The sequence below is a fragment of the Trachurus trachurus genome (genome assembly GCF_905171665.1).
Source record: "Trachurus trachurus genome assembly, chromosome: 15".
Lineage (NCBI taxonomy): Eukaryota > Metazoa > Chordata > Actinopteri > Carangiformes > Carangidae > Trachurus > Trachurus trachurus.
The window spans coordinates 10,590,566-10,612,971 of record NC_139906.1 but is presented as its reverse complement, the minus strand read 5'-3'; the positions used below and the strand labels follow the sequence as shown (position 1 = coordinate 10,612,971).

Here is a 22,406-nt window from a genome sequence, read left to right as displayed (position 1 = left end):
CCATAAGTCCCAGGGTTCCCAGGGTCAACCCCAGGTCACCAGGATGTGGAGGGATGAAGGGTTAAGATGATGGCATAACACTGAGATACCTGCAGCTGGGAAATCTGCTTCCTCCAGTGCTGTTCATAGTTCAGTTTATAAAACAAACCTAAAGTCATTTCATGGACAGGATGCAACTGTCTTTAGATATTATACAACTGTACCATATGCAAAAAAGACAAAAACTGACCTTTAGACTGCCTTCACAGGTTTGACAGATACAATAAAAAGCGATGAAAGTTTCAGTCAATGGAGCAGAATGTGGACTCATGTAAATATAAATAGGAAAACTGTATTAAGATCATGATAACCACTGATACATCTGTGGAAATAAAGTTGTTTTATGAGATTTCTCTATGGCTTAAGAAAAGCCTTCTCTTTCACATTTAAGTGATGAGTAATAAAATAATACGTCCTTCACATAAAATTGGTTGGTCTTATGAATAAAGGTAGACTCTTTAATAATGATAATAATGCTACCACACAGAAACATGAAACAATTGTTCTGTCCAAATAAATTGCAGTTGGGTTTGGAGACTAAAGTGTGCTTGAAATAAATGCCAGCGACTGGTCAGACAGTGGTTGAACAATAATAATAATAATAATGATAATAATCTTTATTTATAGACCATGTTTTAAAATCCACACAAAAGTGCTTGACCTGGCAGCAAAATAAAACAGACGAGACATAAAATCAACAGGTTTCAAAGAAAAGAAAAACAGACAAAGCAATTAAGTGTATAAAAGCCAATATAGAGTCATTTTAAAAGAAATAAAAGCATGTCATGAGAAAGTACAACTTTAAACAACCTTTAAACAACATAAAACTATTAAAAAATTCAAACTTTTTGTATGATCTAATGGTTTTAGTTCCTGAACCAACAGTGTAAACAATGTTTTTGCCTTACAACCCCAATAAGCCACATTTATATATATTGTTTTCGGGTTTGACACCATTGACAAGGTGTAGTGCTTGGGATTGATAACTATATTAAACTGATACACACACACATATGCTCAGGAACACAAAGCAACACTGCTTCCTTTTCTCATCTAGTAATTGAAGGTGAGAAATAATTTCATTATCCTCAGGAAGAGTAATCTGCTCTTTACTCCTGATCCCTTCATTTCCTACAGTGCACCTCAACCTGGGAGGCAAACACTCACCAATAGGCGCCGCATACTTATCACAGGTGCACGCACACACATGCACAGACACACAGACACAAACACCGTTGCTCTTGTCACCCCGGGCTATTAATGTTATTGGAGTTGAGGATTAACCATCAGATTCACATATGCTTTTCAAAGCTTTATTACTTAGTGCTGTCTGTCTTGCTTTCTCTTGCACACATGAATGTGTTCACACTCACCTGCACACGCACACACACACACACACACACACACAAACACAGACACACACAGACGCATAACTTTTGTGGACAGATCCAGGCAGTATGGAAACATGGGAAGATATATCAGGTTTAGCATTTTACATGATTACAAACAGACAAAACATTGTTATCTGGTTTTATTTTTCTCGGTGTCATAATCACAGACGGCCTTGAAGGCATTTCCGTTTAACACATACACTCGTTTTCTTCTTCTTCTGTGGTTCATGTGACATTAATAAGTCACTTGAACGCACAATCAGATGAAACCAAAAGAAATGGTGCGTGTGTGGATGTGCGTGTGTGTAAAGAAGATCATATTTTTTCCTCTTCTGCTTATGTTGTTTGATGGTGGATCACACCCAGTTGAATGTTGCATTACCACCCTCTACTGTTCATTTACCCAAGATGCTTTGGGTGGCCCCCTTGATGTCAAGTGTCACGGTGACACACATCCGTCGACATGGAGGGGAGGGGCTGGAGTGACATTTCACAGGGCAAAGGTTTGTGTTGAGATGATCAGAAAGGGAGGGTTTGGCTTGGTTGTTGTACCTTTTATAGGCTCATATCTGTAGGATTCAGGTGTTATACATTTGGATGAGAGTAAGTTTAGACATACAGAATCATAATATTGCTTCTTTCTCTTGTTCATTGTCTAAGCTTATTAAAACATAGATTATACAGGATGTAACCTCAGGGATGTTGTGTACTCTCCTATATCACTAAATCCTTAGAATTACCAAAACCATCAACAAACCTGGGTGACATTTTCCTTTGACAGTTCTGCTGATGTATAGCTTCTTTGTTGCACCAAATATGTATTTATTGAAGACTGAAATTAGTGGTTTTGGTGTAACCACACCATCTTTATAAAAATAGTGATAATGTAGAGACTATGCTGATTTAAAATTGATCATTAAAATATATATTACCAGTCTCGTTCTTAAAACATATATAGAATATGGAGTACCTGAAACCATGTAGCATGAGAAAAGAAAATATTTCTGTGCACCCGATGTGTTTGTGTGCTGTGTGACAAGCACCTGGCTGCAGCGGGATAACAGATGAAATTTAAAATGTCACTTTATTTAAGCCTCGTGTGTCTTGACTTTGTGTAGACACACACTGTAGCTACTCGGGCTGTCAATGTATTTGTGTGTGTGTGTGTGTGTGTGTGTGCGCTGTCAGGCCAAGACGTAGAAAGCGTGTTTTTTTCTAATGGGGAAAAGGAATATTTGGACATTTTATCAATAGGCATTATTAAATCCTGCTTGCTTGAGCTAATCTTGGCGGACCGGAGCGAGAGAGAGAGAGAGAGAGAGAGAGAGAGAGAGAGAGAGCTGGGGCGAGCGAGCGAGATAGACACAGAGAGGGAGAGTGAGAGAGCAGTGATGTCTGCCCCATGAGGTGAAGAGAGACTGCCTGTAAGCCGCTTATTATATCGACTACCACCTTTTCTCTCTCCTCCTCCAGCCCTCCCCTCCTGCCTCCTGTTTTCTCTTGTTACCTCGCTCATTTTCTATCTCTGTCTCCCTCTCTCGCTCGCTTTCTCCAACTCATTCTATATCCCCTTATTCTTTTTTCTCAACAACTCCTTCTTATAAACACACACACCCACCCGCACACACACACGAACACACACATACACATACACATACACACACACAGACGGCGCCAAGCTGAACCTTCTTGTTCAAAGCCAGAAGCGAAAAGCTGAAGTTTTATTCAAATGAATGTTTACTTCTTCTACTGCCAAGATGTGTGTATTTGTCTGTGTGTGTGTCTGTGTGTGTGTTGAGAGAAAGGGAAAATAGCAGCAAGCACGCAAGTGTGTATGTGTGTTAGTGTGTGTTACATGCACAGCAGAAGGAGAAGGGCTGACAGTAGGTGATAAGCCAGACAGGCCTGCACGCTGTGATTATCACCCACCGGACCCCCTGTCACACACATAAACACACACATACACACACACACATACACATACACACCCTTGTATAGACAGTGCCCAATGAGAGAGTGTGTTGCAAGGATTTAGGATAGACAGACAGACAGACAGAGACGGAGACGGAGAAGCCTTGGATCACAGGCAAGGTGGAAACCACAAGAGAAGCAAATGAACACAGACTGGAAATAACAATGCATCCAATTATGTTTCACCGAACGCTCATTGTTTCTATTTCACTTTTCTATCAATATTAATGTGTTTTGATGTTTAGACACTGGAATCAAAGCTGTGTGTCACACCAGAAATGTTTGCAAATAAATATCTGTTGCTGAAATGTAACATCAGTCGGGTCGGGTGTTACGATCATTTAATAACGCTGTGTTTGTCTCTTTCTGACTTATAGGTGTGTGGCCGTCGGAGGAGGTGATGGCTCATTACTGCCTGCAGAAACGTCACATGTTCAAGTGAGTTACCCCTCAGACAAAAAGACTCAACCCAACATCCCCCAGAAAAACAAAGACTAACAGCTTTGATTATGATCTACATTGTTTTTACTCTTGTATTTAAACTCCAGGGTAGATTGTGAGCTAATTCAGATTTTCCACACAGATAAGAAATGTAAGAGTCTCTCTCATTTTTTCTCTACAGACTTGACATCAGTAAAAACATTTACCACTTAAATTTAGAGACACTTGTTATTGTGAACGAATCAGAGAGATGCTCGGTGGTGTGTAATGGCCTTCTTTCAAGCACGTTTTATTTCACATGAAACAGGAAATTGCTTTATGATACAAAACAGGAAAAAGGGCCATCATTCATTCTTCCCCCGTGCAAAATTATCGCGGCTATGGGAAAGAAAGGCTGGACCACTCGCTTTGGAAAATGTTTCTCCTCTTCAGTGGAATTAAAGAGAAAATTGAAAACGCAAATCACCATCAGTGAGGTGGAGCAGGGTGAAGTAGCAGCAGCCGGGGAAACACTAACAGATCGCTGCTGTGAGATAAAGGTGTCCATTATTTCTCGTTTTATCAAATGTAATTACACCAAAATATATCAGTTCCTCCATATTCACCTGTTAATCTGCATCAGTAAGTTACAAAATGAACCCGTCAGAGAGCCAGACAGCTCCATGCAGCTCCTTCAGCGGGAATCCCTCTTATTTAAATCAGCCTGCGACCGGCGGCCTTAAAGGCCCGACGCTCGTGTCACTCTGTACCTTTCCATGCCACGCCGCGTTGTTGTGTTGCTGCTCTTTCCCCTGCTCCCGTCTGCCGAGCACCGGCCTGCCCTGCAGCACGGGGCTGAAAAAGCACCCAGGCACCTTTGATTTCCACTCAAGGTGGAACATCACCCTTTGATTTCCTGTTTTAACATTCAAGAGGCAGGAGGCGAGGAAGAGAGGGGTATTGATCAGAGCGGCATAGTGAAGGTCAGAAAGAGAGGGAGGGAGGTAGGGAGGGATGAAAGAGGACAGGGGTAGAGATGGAGGGGAAGGCGAGATGAAAGGAGGAAGAGGATGGAGAGAGGGGTTGAATGAGCATGCAAGCTACAGGATTCTCTCTGTGTGTGTGTTGGGGGGGTGACAGAGAGAGAGAGAGTGTGTGTTTTCTCAGATTTCCCGCTGATTGAGCTTGTGCTTCTCAATGTTCAGTATTCAGCTTTCAGGTTGATGGTTGAATTGATATTTCTAACCCTGCTGTGTTTACTGTCTGTGTATGTGTGCATGTGTGTGTGTGTGTGTGCCGGGCCTCTAGACCAGAGCATGTGCCGGTGTGTTTGTGTTTGTGTATGTGCGTGCGTGCTTGTGTGGCTAAGCGCGCATGCACGTGTGTGTTACCACTTAAATTTTTGAAACATTTTTTGAAAACTGCTAGTTTTGGCTCAGCTCAGTGAATCTCACTCCCACTCGACTCTCTCTTCTTCTCTGTGTCTCAGGGGTGCAGTGTGTGAGTTAGGGGGAGGTATGACTTGTCTCGCGGGGCTCATGGTAAGTGACACACACACACACACACACACACACACACACACACACACAAACACAAACACACACACACATTTTTCCAGGGAAGTAGCTTGGCCTCTCTAATGAAACTGCTTCCCCGCCAATCAATACACAAACAGCATGGGCACCCAGTATCCATACCAGTTCATATCCACTATCATTCACTTTTTATGTGCCTGTATATCTCTGTATGTACTGGTGCGCACATCTTCACACACATTAAATTATCAATTCCTCCTGTGTCTTATCTCTGGTGCTGAGGCCGTGTTCACAGAACATTTTAGTGCTTATAGCTCCTAAATGGTTAAATAACCCCAAAAAATTGCGAGTGCATTCTAATAAATATGATGAATATGAACGATTTACAAAGTATCCTAGAGCATCTTACTGTAATCTGTGAAAAGTTGTTGGCCCCAAAATTGGGCCCATGATTTTTAAAGTTTGTAAGATTGGTGACTTTTATTATTTTAGTATTGTGAGTATTTTATCAAGAATAAGTATAAGTTAAAAGTGTATTGGATGACAGATGTTTCTAAACGACTTATGACTTATCTAGAATAAATACTGATGGATTCTGGGGTCTACTACACGTAAGGTTTCCAGCTGAACCCCATCCTGGGGTTACTTCATGTCCTCAGTGGGTTACATCACAGACTAACGCTCGTCACATCCACACATTGGATTTATCAATACAGCTCTTCATTAATTATCTTTAATTTGTATGCCTTTTTGAATAATATCAATGCCTTGATTGTTAATGTGGCAGCAGTTTGCACCTCTTGCTGCTGTATTTCTATCATGAATTAAGCGATGCAGAATCAGCCAAGGCCACTTGTTAAAGACAACATTATCCATAGTAACAAGGTCAACCATGCTTTTCTCTAAGACTGAGAGTTTTCTACTTGGCAAATGAAAAAAAAAAAAAATCTAATTTTCATTGTTGAATGTCTTAAGAGAAAACACTCCACCAGGACCTTTAGGTGACTCTGTGATAAGATAAAATACTTTGTCAATGTGGTGCAGGATTTCTTTCAATATCACACTAGGGAAAGAATAGCCATGAATACCACTGTAGGCAATGTGGCTGTTTTACTGTGTGTGACGTGAGGATGTGATGTTTTTTCAACTATTTTAGATTATTTAAATTTAAAAACAGTGTATTGTGTTCATATGTGAAGCCAGATTTTATGATTAATTAATGGTTATTTCAATAAGATATTATGATTATGTGTTATTGTTTCGTTTATTAGCAAATTCACACATGCACAGACGCACGGCCACCAGACCACCCAGGTAGCGACACCTAGGTATATGGACTCACTACAGGCTTAAAAGATGTCCTGCATTGACATGTTTCTCACACTCACACTCACACACAAACACATGTGCACGCACACACACAAACACGCACACACACACTGACACACTCAGATATACCTCAGTCTGTTAGCCATAGGGTTTATTAGCCAGGGTCTTAAGGGCCCCTCCACATAGCAGGCGTCAGTGTCCCATCGATCTGTGTGCGTGCGTGTGTGTGTGTGTCTGTGTGCGTGTGCGAAAGCTCGGTTTTATCTCCTGGCAGTCAATACACCATGTTTTGACATTGGTGGCTTGAGATGGAATCCTTCCTTCACACGTCTCCTTCTCCTCCTCCCTCCTTCATCCGTCACTGACACCACATTCAGGTTTTTTTTTTTTCTTTCCTCTGCGGTCCATGTGAACAGTCCATTAATTATTCCTTTAGTTGCTGCAGTCTGTCCCTCCCTCTCTCCCTCTCTCCCTGCCTCCCTGCCTTTTGTCATTCACTCACCTCTCCCTTTAATTCCTTATTTTAGATTCTACATCATTTTCACAACCTGATTTCATCGCCTCATCCCGCTTTTTACCCTCTCTCCAGGAGAGTCCCGATACCTGCACGCTTAAATTTGTGATAATATTAGATGTAATTCCTCATGTACATTGTACAATGACCAGAGGTTTTTTAGACTGTGAGAGTTGCTGGGAGTCACACTGAGATACTGGAAAAAGTGAAATGACACGTCTGTGCAGCTGGTTTAGTGTTTCAAAAAGAGAAAAAAAATTAAGTTACTGTAGTTGTTGTAGTTTGTCCCCATGTTTTTGCCCATTTATCAACAAGGTGAGCAGTTGGAGCTGCAGCAGCAGACACACACACGCACGCACACAGACACAGCCCCTGGCAGCAGTTGGGGTACTTTGAAACTCTTAACACCCGATTGCCTCAATTTGCCTAAAATTGTGCTCCCTCTCAGTCAAATCTGAACACACAGCCGTCATATACATATTTTTAGATTCAATGTGATTTTTGTGAGGATGTTATTACCGTATCTCTGATGTTCAGCGTAAATAAATGTCCGCAAATCTGCTTAGTAATCAGAGAAGAACACTCCACAAAATCACTAATGTGCCACGAGAAATCACATGAAGATGTGTAACTTTAACATTTGTAGCCTCGTTCCCTGAAATGAAGCGTCTCTGGGCAAACTGGAAAGCTCACATCCTGGTCATGTCTTCATCATGGTTCACCCCCTCAACCTCTGGCTGCCTCCTGTGCTTTCAAAGGCATCATCTCTCCCACACACGGCTTGCACTGACAAGTTCGCTGGAGGTTTTAGGCCGAGCTAGAGGCGAGGCTGGTCTTTGGCTGGTGGTCAGTGGGTCGGTCCATGACTTGGGACCAAACTGAAATAGCTCAACAATTACTGAATAGATGGTGATGACATTTTGCTCAGATACTTATGGTTGCCAGAGTAAGAATTCGTAAAAATCGTAAAAATGTCACAAACTTAACTTTACGTTTAAGTCATGGGTCCTAGGTGATCTGAACAACTCTGGTGATCCCTCTAGCTTTTCATCTGGTGCTGACAGTTGAGCTTTAGAGTGAAATATCTGAACAACTATTGGAAAGATCTTAATGAAAGTTGGCACAGACCATCTTTTTTTCTTTTTTAACTTTTCCTCTAAATGCACTACTGTGTCAAAATTGCAGTTTGTTTATAACTTATAAAATGTGTTCCTGACCAAATAGATGAAAAACTGCATTGTACTGCAGTGCTAATAAATAAATTCAACCTTTTTAATACAATACAAGAAGATGGTGAATCCTTAAAATGCCATTGATCTGTAAACTCTGTGAAGACTCTGTTACTTTTAGACTTTATGGCAAACGTTTAAGACCATGACATGAGACGGGCAGACAAATTCCTTGAGTCAAGCTTCATAACACTGTAATAATTGCAACACTCCTCACTGACGTACTTACTTTCCCTTTTAATAACTTGGCTGTCAACACTGCACATTTTCCCTCTCATCATCTCTGACAGCAGAACAAGTTCATGCAACTCTTTGAAGTATAGACTGTACTGTATATATAGATCATTTAGAATATGCTTCATAAGGCTTATATTCCTTTTTTTTTTCTTTTGCCATCTCACTAATCAGACTGTCTATCTTTCTCTCTTACTGAAAGTCTGCTCAAATTGTTCTTCTCTTACACTCCTAGCTCCTGTGTCAGATCCAGGTCCAAAATGTAATAATCAATACCAAAACTGACAGTGATCAGTCACAAGGATAAAGTTATTTTATTACTGCTCAAAAGGGCATAAATAGTTTTTTGATTCAAAATTGGATTAAAACTTGTAAACTTGACAGTGGTGTACAGATTCATGCTTTGAGTAGTATTTGTCGAGATTAGGATCTTTGTTAGCATTTGAAAATAGCCTCGTTTGTGTGTAGTGTCGGTGGTGGCAGGGCGTAGCTAATGGGTTGCCAGGTTGGGCTCTTGATCTTTCAGCTGGATGCCCTGGTTCAGCCTGGAGGTTGCTTCCTCCACTTGAGCAGATGGTGGAACGCACAGTGCTCAGTGACCCCCCTCACACACCCTGCAGCGCCTGAACATGTGTGTGTGTGTGTGTGTGTGTGTGTGTGTGTGTGTCTGAGTGAGTTAAAACGTGCATTTGTGTGTGTGCGTGTGTGTGTGTGTCTTTTTGTTTCCGAAAATTTTCATGCACCGGATACACTACATCATGTACTTTCTATGTGCCATATGACTCAAGATTACATTGAATCAGTCATACAGGATTTTCACACACACCAGCACAATAGCTACTTGCACTTACATTCACCCATGTGTTTATGCACACACACACACACACACACACACACACACACACACACACACACGCTCCTTAACAGAAATTGACAGCCTGACACACACTTGCTGATATAAAAAAAAAGCATCTGCAAAGAAAAGAAAATGTGAAAAGATGAGGTTATAGTAAAGCACACACCTCTCTATCTATATCTCCCTCACACAGAGACGCGCAGGGCAGCACAAAGCTTTCTATCCATTCTCCCGTCTCCCTCCCTCTCCCTCTCTTTCTCTTCGTCTCTCATAGTCTGCACCGCAAAGTTATATGAAGGGCATCAGGCAGGCCCGGCGAGCCGAGTGCAGAGTGACAGCGGCGAACGGAGTGATGGCTTGGCCCGATAAACACCCAGCGTCAAATGAAAAGGCTCTGCGCTTGCCATCATCCCCTGTCACAATGCAATTACTGAACAGAGTGATAGCAAGATAGCAGCCCCCACCGCTAGCCACAATGATAAAAGTATTGACTGATTTGATTGAATGATTAAAATAATGCAGACATAAAAATGGGGTGAAGATAGAGAGGGAAATGGCAGGGAGGAGAGGGAGCAATGGAGAGAGAGGGTGGGGCGGGCCGGGCTGCCAAGAGTGAGGCTTTGTAGATATGGTTATGTCATTATTGTGTGTGTGTGTGTGTGTGTGTGCGTGTGTGTGTTCAGATGTTTGCTTCATCTAAGGGTGCTTTTGGGTTTGTTCTTTTGTTCTGTGTTGTTTCATTTCTCTGTCTCTTTCCTGTCTCCCTGTCTCTCAGGTTGCCATTTGTGCTGACGTGAAGGAAGTTCTGCTATCAGATGGGAACGAGAAGTCCATTCAGAGTATCCTTTCATCGTCCTCTCTCCTTCTCTTTCTGTCTATCTCTCCATCTCCGCCTCATTCCTCCGGCTCACATTTATTTATATGCGTTCATATGGATGTGTTTCTGTGAATACTCGTGTCTTCTCTCCTGGGGTTTCAAATAGCGGGCCGGTCGTTGGTTTGTGCATTCCCTCACATGAAAGCCACATTCCTTCACATACATAACACATTTCACAGGTTATGTGTATGGTTTTAGTGATAAATTCACATCATATAGAATAGATTATATGATGTTTGTGGAGTTTGTATTTTACATAGAAGAAAATAATTATATGCAACTTTTCTGTGACGGACAGCAATTTCACATCTAATGTCACAGCGTTTAAATGGGCACACACATCTTTGTTACATTTTACACCTGAAAGAAAAAGACACATTCAGGCCCAAGTGTTTTTTTGTATATGCGTCATTTATAAATATAGTAACATAGATTTGATTCTGCAACTTATATATGTATTAATAAAATGGTTGCAACTCAACAAGCAGAAATATCCTATTCTCATAGTTTCTGCTCAATCAGTCATAAATCACTGTGCCTATTAAACATCAATAGATCTTAATTGAGGCTTTGCAATCGAGTCCATTATTATTGCTGGTGAATTATGATGCTATTTAAATCTCTCCTACGCTCTGTGATCAAGTGTAATTTCTTACGTGATCTAGTTTTTCCATTGGCCCTGCTTTAGCTCTACACATGGCTCTGAGGCTGAGGCTCAAAAACAGGAACTTCACTGTGCACTGTATCCTCCTGGTTTTCATCCCTAAAACCGGAGGTTGGGCTGGAGTGGATCCTCCTCTTTCATCTTTAGGCAACAGCAGCAGATGGGGGCACCAACAGTGACAAATATCCAGCACTAGTGCTCAACGTGGCATCCACCAATCCTAGCTGCCCACAGTGCCAAGTTAAGAGCACAGTAATTGCCATGCTGTCAGATTTTGTTTGAGACTTCATCTAATGCTAAGGCTAGGGTTAGGGCTTGATGAGTGTTTTTGAAGAAGGAACAATCAAGGTTTGTTAAAATGTTTTTGTGTGTGGTTAAGGTTTAGGCCTATAATTAAGTTTTTGGGACAAATCTTTAGGTCTGATTTTTTTTTTTTTTAAGCCAACATTTGTTCTTTGAGTGGGTTATTGATCAACTCTGTCAGCTTGCAAACCATCTCGTGCTTCTTTTCCATTTCACACTTGTCCCTGTCTGATCTCCTCTTGTTTTCTCTCTTTTCTTCCATTTTCTTTCATCATTCCTGTCCTTTTTCTCCTGTCCCTCCAGATCTGGCTTTATTCACTATACAACTATACAGACAAGAAAAGGACGCACTGACTCTTTACAGTTGTTTCACAAAAGCAGGAAATATAAATACACATTTCTTCCCCATTGACCAACGTGGCACTTCCATATTTTGCTCTGCTCACAATATATCTGTCTCAGCCAGCCACAATGCTCCTTTACTGATCACAATAAGACCAAACAATAACATTACGGAGCCTGTAAAACACACACACAAGGGCACACAAACAATACGCCATTGACTGACCGCTTTGTTTCACAGAACAAACACATAGAGCGAATTGTAAGTGAAATCATAGCGAGAATGGATCGAACACACAGAAATAGAGAGGGAGCGTTGAGAAAGACAGATAATTTGTTCTGGGCTCAGCCAAATTGGCCCATTCACATACCGCAGGCACTATGTGGCATTTCCTCTCACTGAGGAAGCGGCTGGTCTTAGCCTCGTGCTAATGACCACTGTTTGTCTCGTATGGCCTTATTGTGCGGCTGGTGTTACAATGGAAAGAGATTGTGAGTTGTGATAGCACTCCGTTTTATTCAGTGAAATAGATGAGAAGATAATTCAGAGAAAGAACTTGTGAATAGACGCGACATTCAGTTACATATATTGGAGAGAATGGATTTTCCCCATTCCTCAGAAGTTGTTGATCTCATTTATAGTGCAGGAACCCACTCCCACTCCCACACACACACTCGCACACACCACAGAAAGGAGGAACTCTGTTGCTGTGACCTTGAATACTCATGTTGAAAATCAATTGGCGTTCCATTAAGAATGATTGATGCATGTCGTTGGCTGCTACTTGTCCGCTTCAAGTGATGGGAGCAAATATTCCTCCACTTTAATGGTCAATAATACTCAAATCTCTCCCTCTTTCACTTTTTCACCTTTATTTCGTTGTGTGTTTTCAACTCTTGAGTGTGTCTGTGTCTGTGTCTGTGTGTGTGTGTGTGCTGACCTCTCCCCCAGTGGTGTGCTGGTGATGAGATTACAGTAAGCTGCTCTGCTCTTCGCCCTATCATCCCTATGCACAACACACAGATGCACAGGTGTCCAGCATGTCTGCATGTGTTGTGTGCTGCTGCTTGTGTATGAATATATGCTGCTAACCTACATATTATTGTGTATCTGTTTGGAAGGCCTCTTTGATTTTGGATTGGCTCTCCAGCTATCAGTTCATCAACTTATCACGCTCCTGCTCGCTCTCCCTCTATCTCTCTCTATCTCGCTCGCCTGCTCTCTGTCTATGTCGATTGGATTTGTCTCAGCTCTTTGCAGGCTTTAAAGACAAGGAAATCCTAATTGAATTGCTTTGCAACTCCACAAGCCAGTGTCTTAATAGACAACTTGACATCAATCGCCCTGCCTTTGTGCGCGTTCATCTGCATGTGTGTGTTTGCGAGAGGGACAAGTGTGAGTGTGTGTGTGTGTGTCTGTGGTTAAAAGCCTTCCCATTGATCCAGCTAGAGGCTGCTGTGATCTGCTTCTGCAGGCAGGCTCTCTATCCCCGCAGATCATCTCTGATCACTCATGCTTTCTCTATGTTGATGCTTACCACTTATATTTTTTTTTACTTAAAGGGGTTCTTACTAAGAGTTACTGTCTCTTCGTGAATTTAGCAGTATATTTTTCGATGGGTCAGTTGGTAGTTTAAATATCATGAACTAATGGAAATGAAGGCAGAAGAGGCATAACATTAATTGGAACATTAATTGAAATAGCAAATACAGTGTATGTATCCAATATAAATAAATTGTGCTAATATCTTTCTGTTTCAATAGCAAAATGGTTTTATTTGCAAAATTATATATATACATACATACTTAAAAAGTCCTGGTAAAAATCGGTGTAACCTCTTTGCCAGTGAGTTTTCATATAAACTATGATCCTTCCCAATGTTTTGCCACTTGGTGCCAGAAATTGAAATTTTTTTAAGTCCAGTAGAGATCTAACTTGAAGCATTCAGTACATTTTTAGCAATGAATTTTTTCTCTGATCTAAACTCTCACCACGTGTTTTGACAGCAAAAGGAGAGACCATTTAATTTGACTATTATGTGATCTTTAAGCTTGTCCTACAGCTGAGAGTGTAACATGTGTGTCTATGATAAATCCTTGACCGTGGTGCGTCAGATGTGCGAGGGCTGGTCGAGAGGAACAGGAAAGCTGGAACGTTTGGGTCGGCGCAGGTATCCACCAGGTGAGAACATTTTCACAGCTCTTTATAGAAGGATGCATGACTTCTCCTCTGGGCTCTTTATCACCGAGGCCACACAGAGGAGTGGGAAGTGTGCAGTGCTTATTGTAAATGTTCCTCCTAAGAGTGGTCCACATCATACTGTTGCCTGAAGCCAATGAGTAAACATAACCTGCTGTATCACATGTAGTGGATGTTTTTACAGTGCCTTGAGTGCATACCGTTTTAGTTTGGGTGGGAGTATAGATCTGAAACCATCAACCAATCTTTTTTAAAGACACAGTTGGAGCTTCATAATCTTCACTTCTTAATCAAGTAACAACTAGAAGAGAAAAAGAGCACAGCGCAGGGCAAATGATCTGCCTTTGGCCCATGCTACATCTCTTCAGTACTTTTTTAATGTACTGTAGCGAATCCTGCAGAATCAAACAGACACAGGTGAAAACACAACCAGCCTGTCAAAGGTAACAACACCAGCAAACATAGAAGCTACATTAGATGAAAGTACATGCTAAGTAAGGGACAATAAAACATAGAAATATTTTTAAGACAGATTGTGGTGATTAGTAGACACTAGACATGCAAAGACACTGTCCTGTTTTAAACTCTCTCAACTTGAATTCATCTTTGAACAAATACCTGCTGAATTATGCTGTATATGTGTATTGTAGTTTACCTTATTAGATGCTTAAACCTATTCACCACCTGTACAACATTTAGTTTTGACATTTTCACAGGATAAATGGTTTTATTCAATTTTTGCTGAATATATGCAGCTGACGGCTTTGGACCAACTTTATACCAAAGTATTGTACGGAGCTCCTTTGTGAATTAGTGAATTGCAAACTTAAAATACAATCGGAGAAGATTCACATCTTGAATAGATATTTCAGTTTTTATAAATGTTCACATTATGTTGAAAAAGTAAATGACAAAAGATCAAACCTTGTTCCCTTCACACCGCAAAGTCGAATATGCATGTGTGCTTGTGTTCACATGCGCAGAGTCATCCAAGCAAAATGATTCCCTTTGATAAGGAGTTCTCATCCAGAAACCATCAAGAGAACTTTCCACAGCACACACACACACACACACACACACACACACACACACACACACACACACACACACACACACACACACACACACACACACACACACACACACACACACACACACACACACACACACACACACACACACACACACACGCTTCATATGTGAGGACAGACTAAAACGTAGTTGGGTCATTCCAGAATTGGAGGACATTTCATGTCCCACCCATTCATTTTCAATAAATCATGCATGAAATTCCAAAACTTGCATTTGTGGTGAAAATTATAATTACTCTGAGACAAAATATAAATATAGTTATACAAAAACTGGTTCCAAAATATTATTTAAAATACAAAATAACTCTAAGCACCCCCTAAAATGGCCTTTTTCTCTTGTCCCACCCTCTTAATGGCCAACATGCATGTCAAATAAAGCGGTTAAAATAAGTTTAAAATTTTAATTTTTTTGTATGATTTTGTTGATTTATGTCTTTTTTAAGTGTAAAAACACTTAGTTTAATCATAAACATATTTTAAATAAAAGTAATTTTGCACTAAAGTTGTGTCCCTCAACATCCACGCAACCCTGTTACCAAAACCTTTTTAGCAGAGAAGAAGAAGAAAAAGAAGTATGAGACACATGACACAAAATAATTAGTATTATCAAACTGTTAGATAATAGCATGGGTAGACACAAGGTAAGTCCTCTCTTCTATTTTTCATATTTTTCATATTTCGTCTGCCCTGATTGAGTGCGTCACTCTAACCAATGCAACCCTGTTACTCATATTACCAGAATAAGGCAAAATATTTTCAAAGTTTTCTTTGTTCCTTTAAATAACTAAGTTTGTTCTCAACCTTACAGTAACATTACATTCCATAGCTAGCATCTTTCTTCTGCTAAACAGCTGACATAAGCATTGATTTGCAACCCTGTTACTTGCAACCCTGTTACTTCAGAGTAACAGGGTTGAGATTTATGTCATAATCTACAATCAAAAGTAATTAATCTATTCAACCCTGTTACTTTGTTCAACCCTGTTACTCTAATTTCAACCCTGTTACTGTGTAATTTATCTTAAAATTATCTTAAATGACTGTATCAGCTCATGAGGGTTTATCCTATTGTCATTTTGGTAGTGTGTATGATTATATTCATTATGTATTTTGGCAAATATTTATAGATAAATACTTATATAATACCTTTACAGGTTCCTGAGTATTGGTAACAGGGTTGCACCAAGCAGCACACACAATATATAGAATATCTAATAAAAAGTGTCACTTTGAGTCCTGAGCTGGCCAAACATAATTATTTGATGATTAATTACCTGTATTTCTTAAATATATAGCAGAAAATGATCAAATAAATAGTAAAATTTTGAGGTGTTTCAGTCCTTAAATGTCCTCCAATTCTGGAATGACCCAGTTAATTGTTGTCCCTGTCTCAAAAAAGGCATTTTGCCACTGACTGACTGTTTTCCTTCCCTACCACTCTCTCTCTCTCTCTCTCTCTCTCTCTCCCTCTCTCCCCCCTCTCTCTCTCCATTTCTCCCTCCTGCACATATTTACACGAGTGGAAGATGGAGTGAAAAAGTAAACGTATAATTAGGCTACATTACTTTGATTGTTTTCTTTTCAGATTATGCCTGCTGTCATCGCTGCACCGCAAGAGAGGGCGAAGGGCACGATGCGATTGGACAAGGGGAGGGAGAGGGAGGGGCGTGTCGCGTGATGGTGTGTGCACATGAATGCGTGTGTGCGTGCGCTGGGACCTCCTGCCGAGAATTGAGATTGTGTTTCTAGCAGGGCCTAATGTTTTGTTTACTGAGTGTTAATAATGCCTAATTAATAATCCCCCAATCTGCCTGACAGTCTGAGAGAGAGAGGGAGAAAGAGAGGGAGAGTGGGGGAAAATGGTGTGGAAAAAGAGATGGAAGAACAGTACGCAGTTTCAGCACAGCCCTTACACGATCTGGATCAACCAAATAACAGCCAGAGAGAAAAAGAAAACAACGTCAACCACTGGTTTTCTACTTCAAAAACTCAACTTCAATGCTGTAAAGCACCAAACAGACTAAACAAAGTGGAAGATTGTGTGAGCGTGGTGAGAGACCAGTAACTGAGAGAGACGTTGACCACAACCTGGACGTTTAGAGAGAGCAGACCGGGCCAATTCTCCCAAAAAATAAGACACTTAGATGGAGCAGCACTTCCTGCTCAAATGACTTTGACACACTCGCCACCAAATTGCAAAACCAATATGTAAGACCTAGTTGTGGTGGATGCTGTTAATTTGCACTGAAGCACAAAAAAATGTGTAAACCTGCTGCAAAACCAGAAAGATCTGGGTTTTGTCTTTAGTTCATATCTTCTATTTTACATTTCTAGTATTACTATTTCCAAACTAAAGCTCTTTCGATCGTATATATTTCTGGTTTTGGGGATTTCATGGTTAATATTTCACGGTAATTTGCAAATAATTTATTGTCTTTTTTTTCCCACATTCTGATTTATTAACAAAGAAAAATTGAAGAAGAGGACGGTGGATATTCAATAGCAACCTTCATGGATGTGGTCTTTCTGTGTGTGTGAGAGAGTGTGTGTATGTGTGTGTGTGTGCTCACCTGGTATAAATGTCAAGTGTCATGTCAGAGGCTCCGTCTCTTTACCTCACAGATGACATGTCGTCCCTCCCCAATGCTTTCTCCAAGTCTCTACTGAAGCAGAAAAACAGTGGGGGTCACACACACACAGAGAGAGAGAAAGAGAGAGAGAGAGAGAGAGAGAGGTGTCAGGGAGCAAAAAGTGAAGAAGCGATGGACGACAAAAGACGGACAAGCTGCTGTTGCTCGCTGCACAGCTTCCTGAACATTGCCGTCCTTCTGTCACCGGCTTTGGAAATACTTCACTGTGTCTGTTTTCTGTGTGTTACAGGGTGGTGAGGTGGGACTGCGAGTCAGACATTTCAGCACTAGAGGGTCACTTTGACATCGTGATGTGTGCAGACTGGTAGGTCCACACACACACACACACACACACACACACACACACACACACACACACACACACACACACACACACACACACACACACACACACACACACGCACACACACAGATTTATCTCTGTGTGTGCGTTCATGGCATTAATTTTCACTTTTGCATGACAGTTCTTGCAGGGCCCCCCACCAGCGGCTGGACCTTCTCCGCCTTTTCCACACACGCACATATACTCACACACATACACACACTCACACACACATACATACATATGCTCAGATGCCCGCCTGCCTCCATTTTACACCAAATTGCCTCGTTTTCATGCTTGGTGTCCCAGCAAATGGATGACTTAGGCAAATTGCAAATAATTGCGCCTTGACAAGGAAGGAGACACAGTAAGATAAAGAAAGAGTTGAGGGCGGATGGAGGGAGGAGCAGAAATGGAGATGGAAATGGAGAGACAGAGCAACATAAACATAACAATTAGCCCATCGGTCATTGAAATGTAGATCTTGCGGCTAATCAAGAATTACATCTGTTTTTATAGCTCAGTCGTTCTGCGTGAAATAAAATGCTTCAGGGTTTTCAGTGCATCCTGCACCTTGACTTCCTCCGAGAAAATATGAAGGAAGATAAGTATGATCCATGAAAGAAATTGCTCCTCGATCTATACATGAGCTGTCAAAAGGGATGGAATGTGCAACCTTGATACACACACATGCACACACACATACACACAAGGCTGTAGAGGTAAATAAAGGTGTAGGTAAACCTTCTGCATTTGAGGCCTGGCCAGCACACACCTGCACTGTTACTATAGAGAGTGCAAAAAACATGTGTTTTATGCACTGTCCACGTATTTTCAGCCTGTTGAAATGAAAAAAAAATCTAATAAGTTATAGCATAACATATATAACATACAAAAAGGGTTAGTCAAGTCAATTTTATTTCTAGAGCACATTTAAAAACAACAGGTGTAGACCAAAGTGCTTTACATACAAGATTAATTCAAACAAGGACAGGACAGACGCAAAGAGACATTAAAAACAAGTGAGTGGGAATGATTGGATGGGAAGTTCTCATGAGACTGAATTAAAAGCCAAATAAAAGAGAATAGATGCGTTTTTAGTTTTTAGAGTTTTAAAGATGTCTATGGAGGGTGAAGATCTGATTGTTTGTGGGAGACTATTCCTTAGTTTGGGACCAGTAACTGAATATCTGGGTATCCACTGTGTGGTAGAAAAGCAGCCTTCAAGAAGCTGAAGACTTCACCATCACTAGACGGACATCAAGAGGCATTCATGTGCAGCAGTTTTTTTTTAAACAAAATATAAGATGTGAATGGAGTTTGTACCTAAAATTGGAAAAAAGTTCATGCAAACCTTTAGATGAGTCAGAAGGGGGAATCAAGAGTGTTTTAGTAGAAGAGGAGAACCACTGACCTTGACTGGTGATATTGCTGGATGATTAAAGGAACACTTTGAGGAACGTCTGAGCTTCATGGCATTTGTGAAGGAGTCAGGGAACTTAGAGGAAGATTTCTGCAGCCTTCTGGTGGAGGTCACCGGGGCAGTCGGGAATTTCTGCAGTGGTGAGGTACCAGGACTGGATGAGATTCACCCCAAATTGAGGCAGCTTGTCTTGAGTTCATGTCTTTTTGTCAAATTGGTTGATGTTGATGACTGTGCCTGAGTGCTGAAGACATGGTGCATCCTCTGTTTCAAGGACAGGTCAACAACAGTGGGCCAGAACCTTCCCTAAGGTTATTCAAATTTTTTTTTAGATGTGAGTAAACAACATTTTCGTCCATTTATCCTCCACAAAACGTGTACACTCCACTTTCACACATGCATACACACGTGGCGAAGATGGACATGCTGTTGGTTAAGCGAAAGTTCTTGAGTATTTTGCACCATCTGAGCAAAATCAACTTGTGTACAGCACTAGCATTGGTGTATCTGTCTGTGCAAGTGTGTGCATGTGCGCTAAGTGCAGCATTAGCAAACGCTGTTATCATTATTGTAATGTCACGGTCATTACAGGTAATAGTCAGGTACAGCACTCAGAGAGAGAAAGAGAGCAGGCAGCTAATAGAGGATATTTTGAGGATATTAACAGACTGGTGTATATGCACATGTGTATGATAGATAGAAGCAGATAGTGTGAGAGCAGAGTAAATTGCATGTGAATTTTTGATATCGCAGGTTCCTCAGATTTCCCATTTTTCTCAGCAGCAAAGCGCACTTTAGCCATGGCTCCGTGTGCATCTGTGTGTGTGTGTGTATTGCAAGATGTCTTTGTGCACGGTACCATCTCTTCTGTGTCTGTGTGTGTGTATGTGAGCGAGTGATTGTGTGATAATTGCAGTGGTGGTGGTTGAAGAGTGATGGCTGACCGATTAACGGGCGCGTCATTGTGATGATCACCTGCGAAAAGGTCAACAACGCAGCTTCCACTCCGATTAATTATAGCTCCTACCAGTAGCAATGGAACCACCGCTGAGAAGGGAGGAGAGCAGACGGGAGGAGGGGAGTAAGGAACGGAGAAGAGTTTGACGAAACATTGTCTGTCTGTAGTCCATTATCTGACAACTTCTTTTTTATATATCCTGCCAATTTTTGGATGGGGGGGGGGGGGGGGGGGGGATGTTATGCAAAAGAAGGATCATAAATGTGGCAACCGCTTTACCAACTCTTGACCATGATGAAACTGCAGCACTCAAATAAGACGTCACACTTCAAGGTCACACAGTAGATAGAATTTTTGATTAAAAATAGTTTTACAGTTATTTAAACATAAATAACCTTTGTTGAAAAGAAATGTCCTTCACATATGTCATACTATACTGTACTGTACATACACAGTATAGAGCCATCATGCTTCATGTTACAAACATACTGTAGGAACATTTCCACCACTGCTGCCTGTCGGCCATTATTTCACAGGGTGGTTGGTATTAAACCTCTTGAAACACACTTCTTGTTGTTCGTGCTCTCGAGCCATTAGGTCACCTGTGCAAGCGGCTTATTACCTATATACCTGCAGTTACATTTAATGTGTGTTGACCTTTAGTGGCCATAGTGACTGTGACTGAAGTGTATAGAGTGTATAGGATGTGGAGAAAATGTATATAGGAGCCAGCTGTTTGCTTCACCATTGGATCCACAAAAAAAACAAAAAAACAATCGATGAAACCGATCAACATCGTTTCTTTTGATCCATGACTGCATGTTTATTATTGTAAGCATGACAACAAGGATTCACTTAGGAACCAAACTGTCAGCATTTTATAAGCTTAACCTTTAACAGCATCACCCTTAAAGGGCCATTCTGGGCAAATTCAACCTGGAGCTGTAGTTTCCTAATATTTTAGGTCTAAAAGACGGATTCTTCTTAAGATTTTCTTTTTGCTCCTGTTTCGCAGTAGTTCTGTCTGTCCCCGCATCGCCACAGCAGCGTATAATGGGAGCAGACTGATCTTACGCTGTTTAGGCTGTTTACATCCCTCAAAACCGCAATTTTTTCTACAGACAGAAACTGCCGACATGTTTGTAAACGGAGCTGTAACACAAAGTCTCACGCAAGAGTGAAGTTGACGCACTCAGTAAGTTTACAAGCAGAATAAACAATATCCAGACTCACTCTTACTGCTACGAAGACGTTGTGGCTCTGAGTTGATATTCTTTTGTTGATAAAACAAGTTTCAGACGACCTGTAAACATATTAGCTATCAACTTGACTCTCACGCAAGATTTTGTGAGTTCTGCGCGAGATGTCACGAGACTTTGTATTACAGCTCCGTTCACAAACATGTCAAAAATTGCAGTTTTGAGGGATGTTAACAGCCTAAACAGCGTAAGATCGGTCTGCTCCCATTATACGCTGCTGTGGTGATGCTGGGACGGACAGAGCTACTGCATAACAGGAGTAATAACAATAGGCTTTTTGAAAATAGTGTGATGTAGAGATCCAGCTCCAGGATTCATCGTGTCCAGCAGTTAAATAATGTTTAACTAGTTTAGCGAGATCTTTACGTCCAGTCAGTGATAACTCTGAGATTTACAGAGAGAGACAGACAGTAATGCAGGAAGGAACAGTGGAGTGGCATGTGCACCCTCACATCTACTGTGTGTGTGTGTGTGTGTGTGTGTGTGTGTGTGACAGAGAGAGAGAGATTCCTGCAGTGGGCATGTGGATGGCAGAGAATCCTTGGCTGGGATGTTGGCATGTTTGCTTTTTCCAAAAACTGTCCATGTGTGGGCACGGAGATAAAGCCTTGTTGTGTGTGTGTGTGTGTGTGTGTGTGTGTGTGTGTGTGTGTGTGTGTGTGTGTGTGTGTGTGTGTGTGTGTGTGTGTGTGTGTGAAAGAGTTTGTTTATACGTCTGTGTGGATTTTTCAGTTTTTGTACAATATCTGTGTCATTTGCATCTCATACATTCACATTTTTGTGCATTTTTCATTCGCA

At 41.1% G+C, this 22,406-nt stretch overlaps 1 protein-coding gene across 2 annotated transcripts in view; it reads left to right on the top strand.

The window, feature by feature from the left end:
• The window catches only part of camkmt (calmodulin-lysine N-methyltransferase), a 103,551-nt gene that overhangs the window by 63,994 nt on the left and 17,151 nt on the right, over positions 1–22,406 (top strand). For both annotated transcript variants that reach the window (XM_083987589.1, XM_083987588.1), the window contains exons 4-8: positions 3,779–3,839; positions 5,311–5,362; positions 10,294–10,357; positions 13,820–13,886; positions 17,876–17,950. In XM_083987589.1, coding sequence (XP_083843715.1) covers positions 3,779–3,839; positions 5,311–5,362; positions 10,294–10,357; positions 13,820–13,886; positions 17,876–17,950 — 319 coding nt within the window. The remainder of the gene's footprint in view (positions 1–3,778; positions 3,840–5,310; positions 5,363–10,293; positions 10,358–13,819; positions 13,887–17,875; positions 17,951–22,406) is intronic.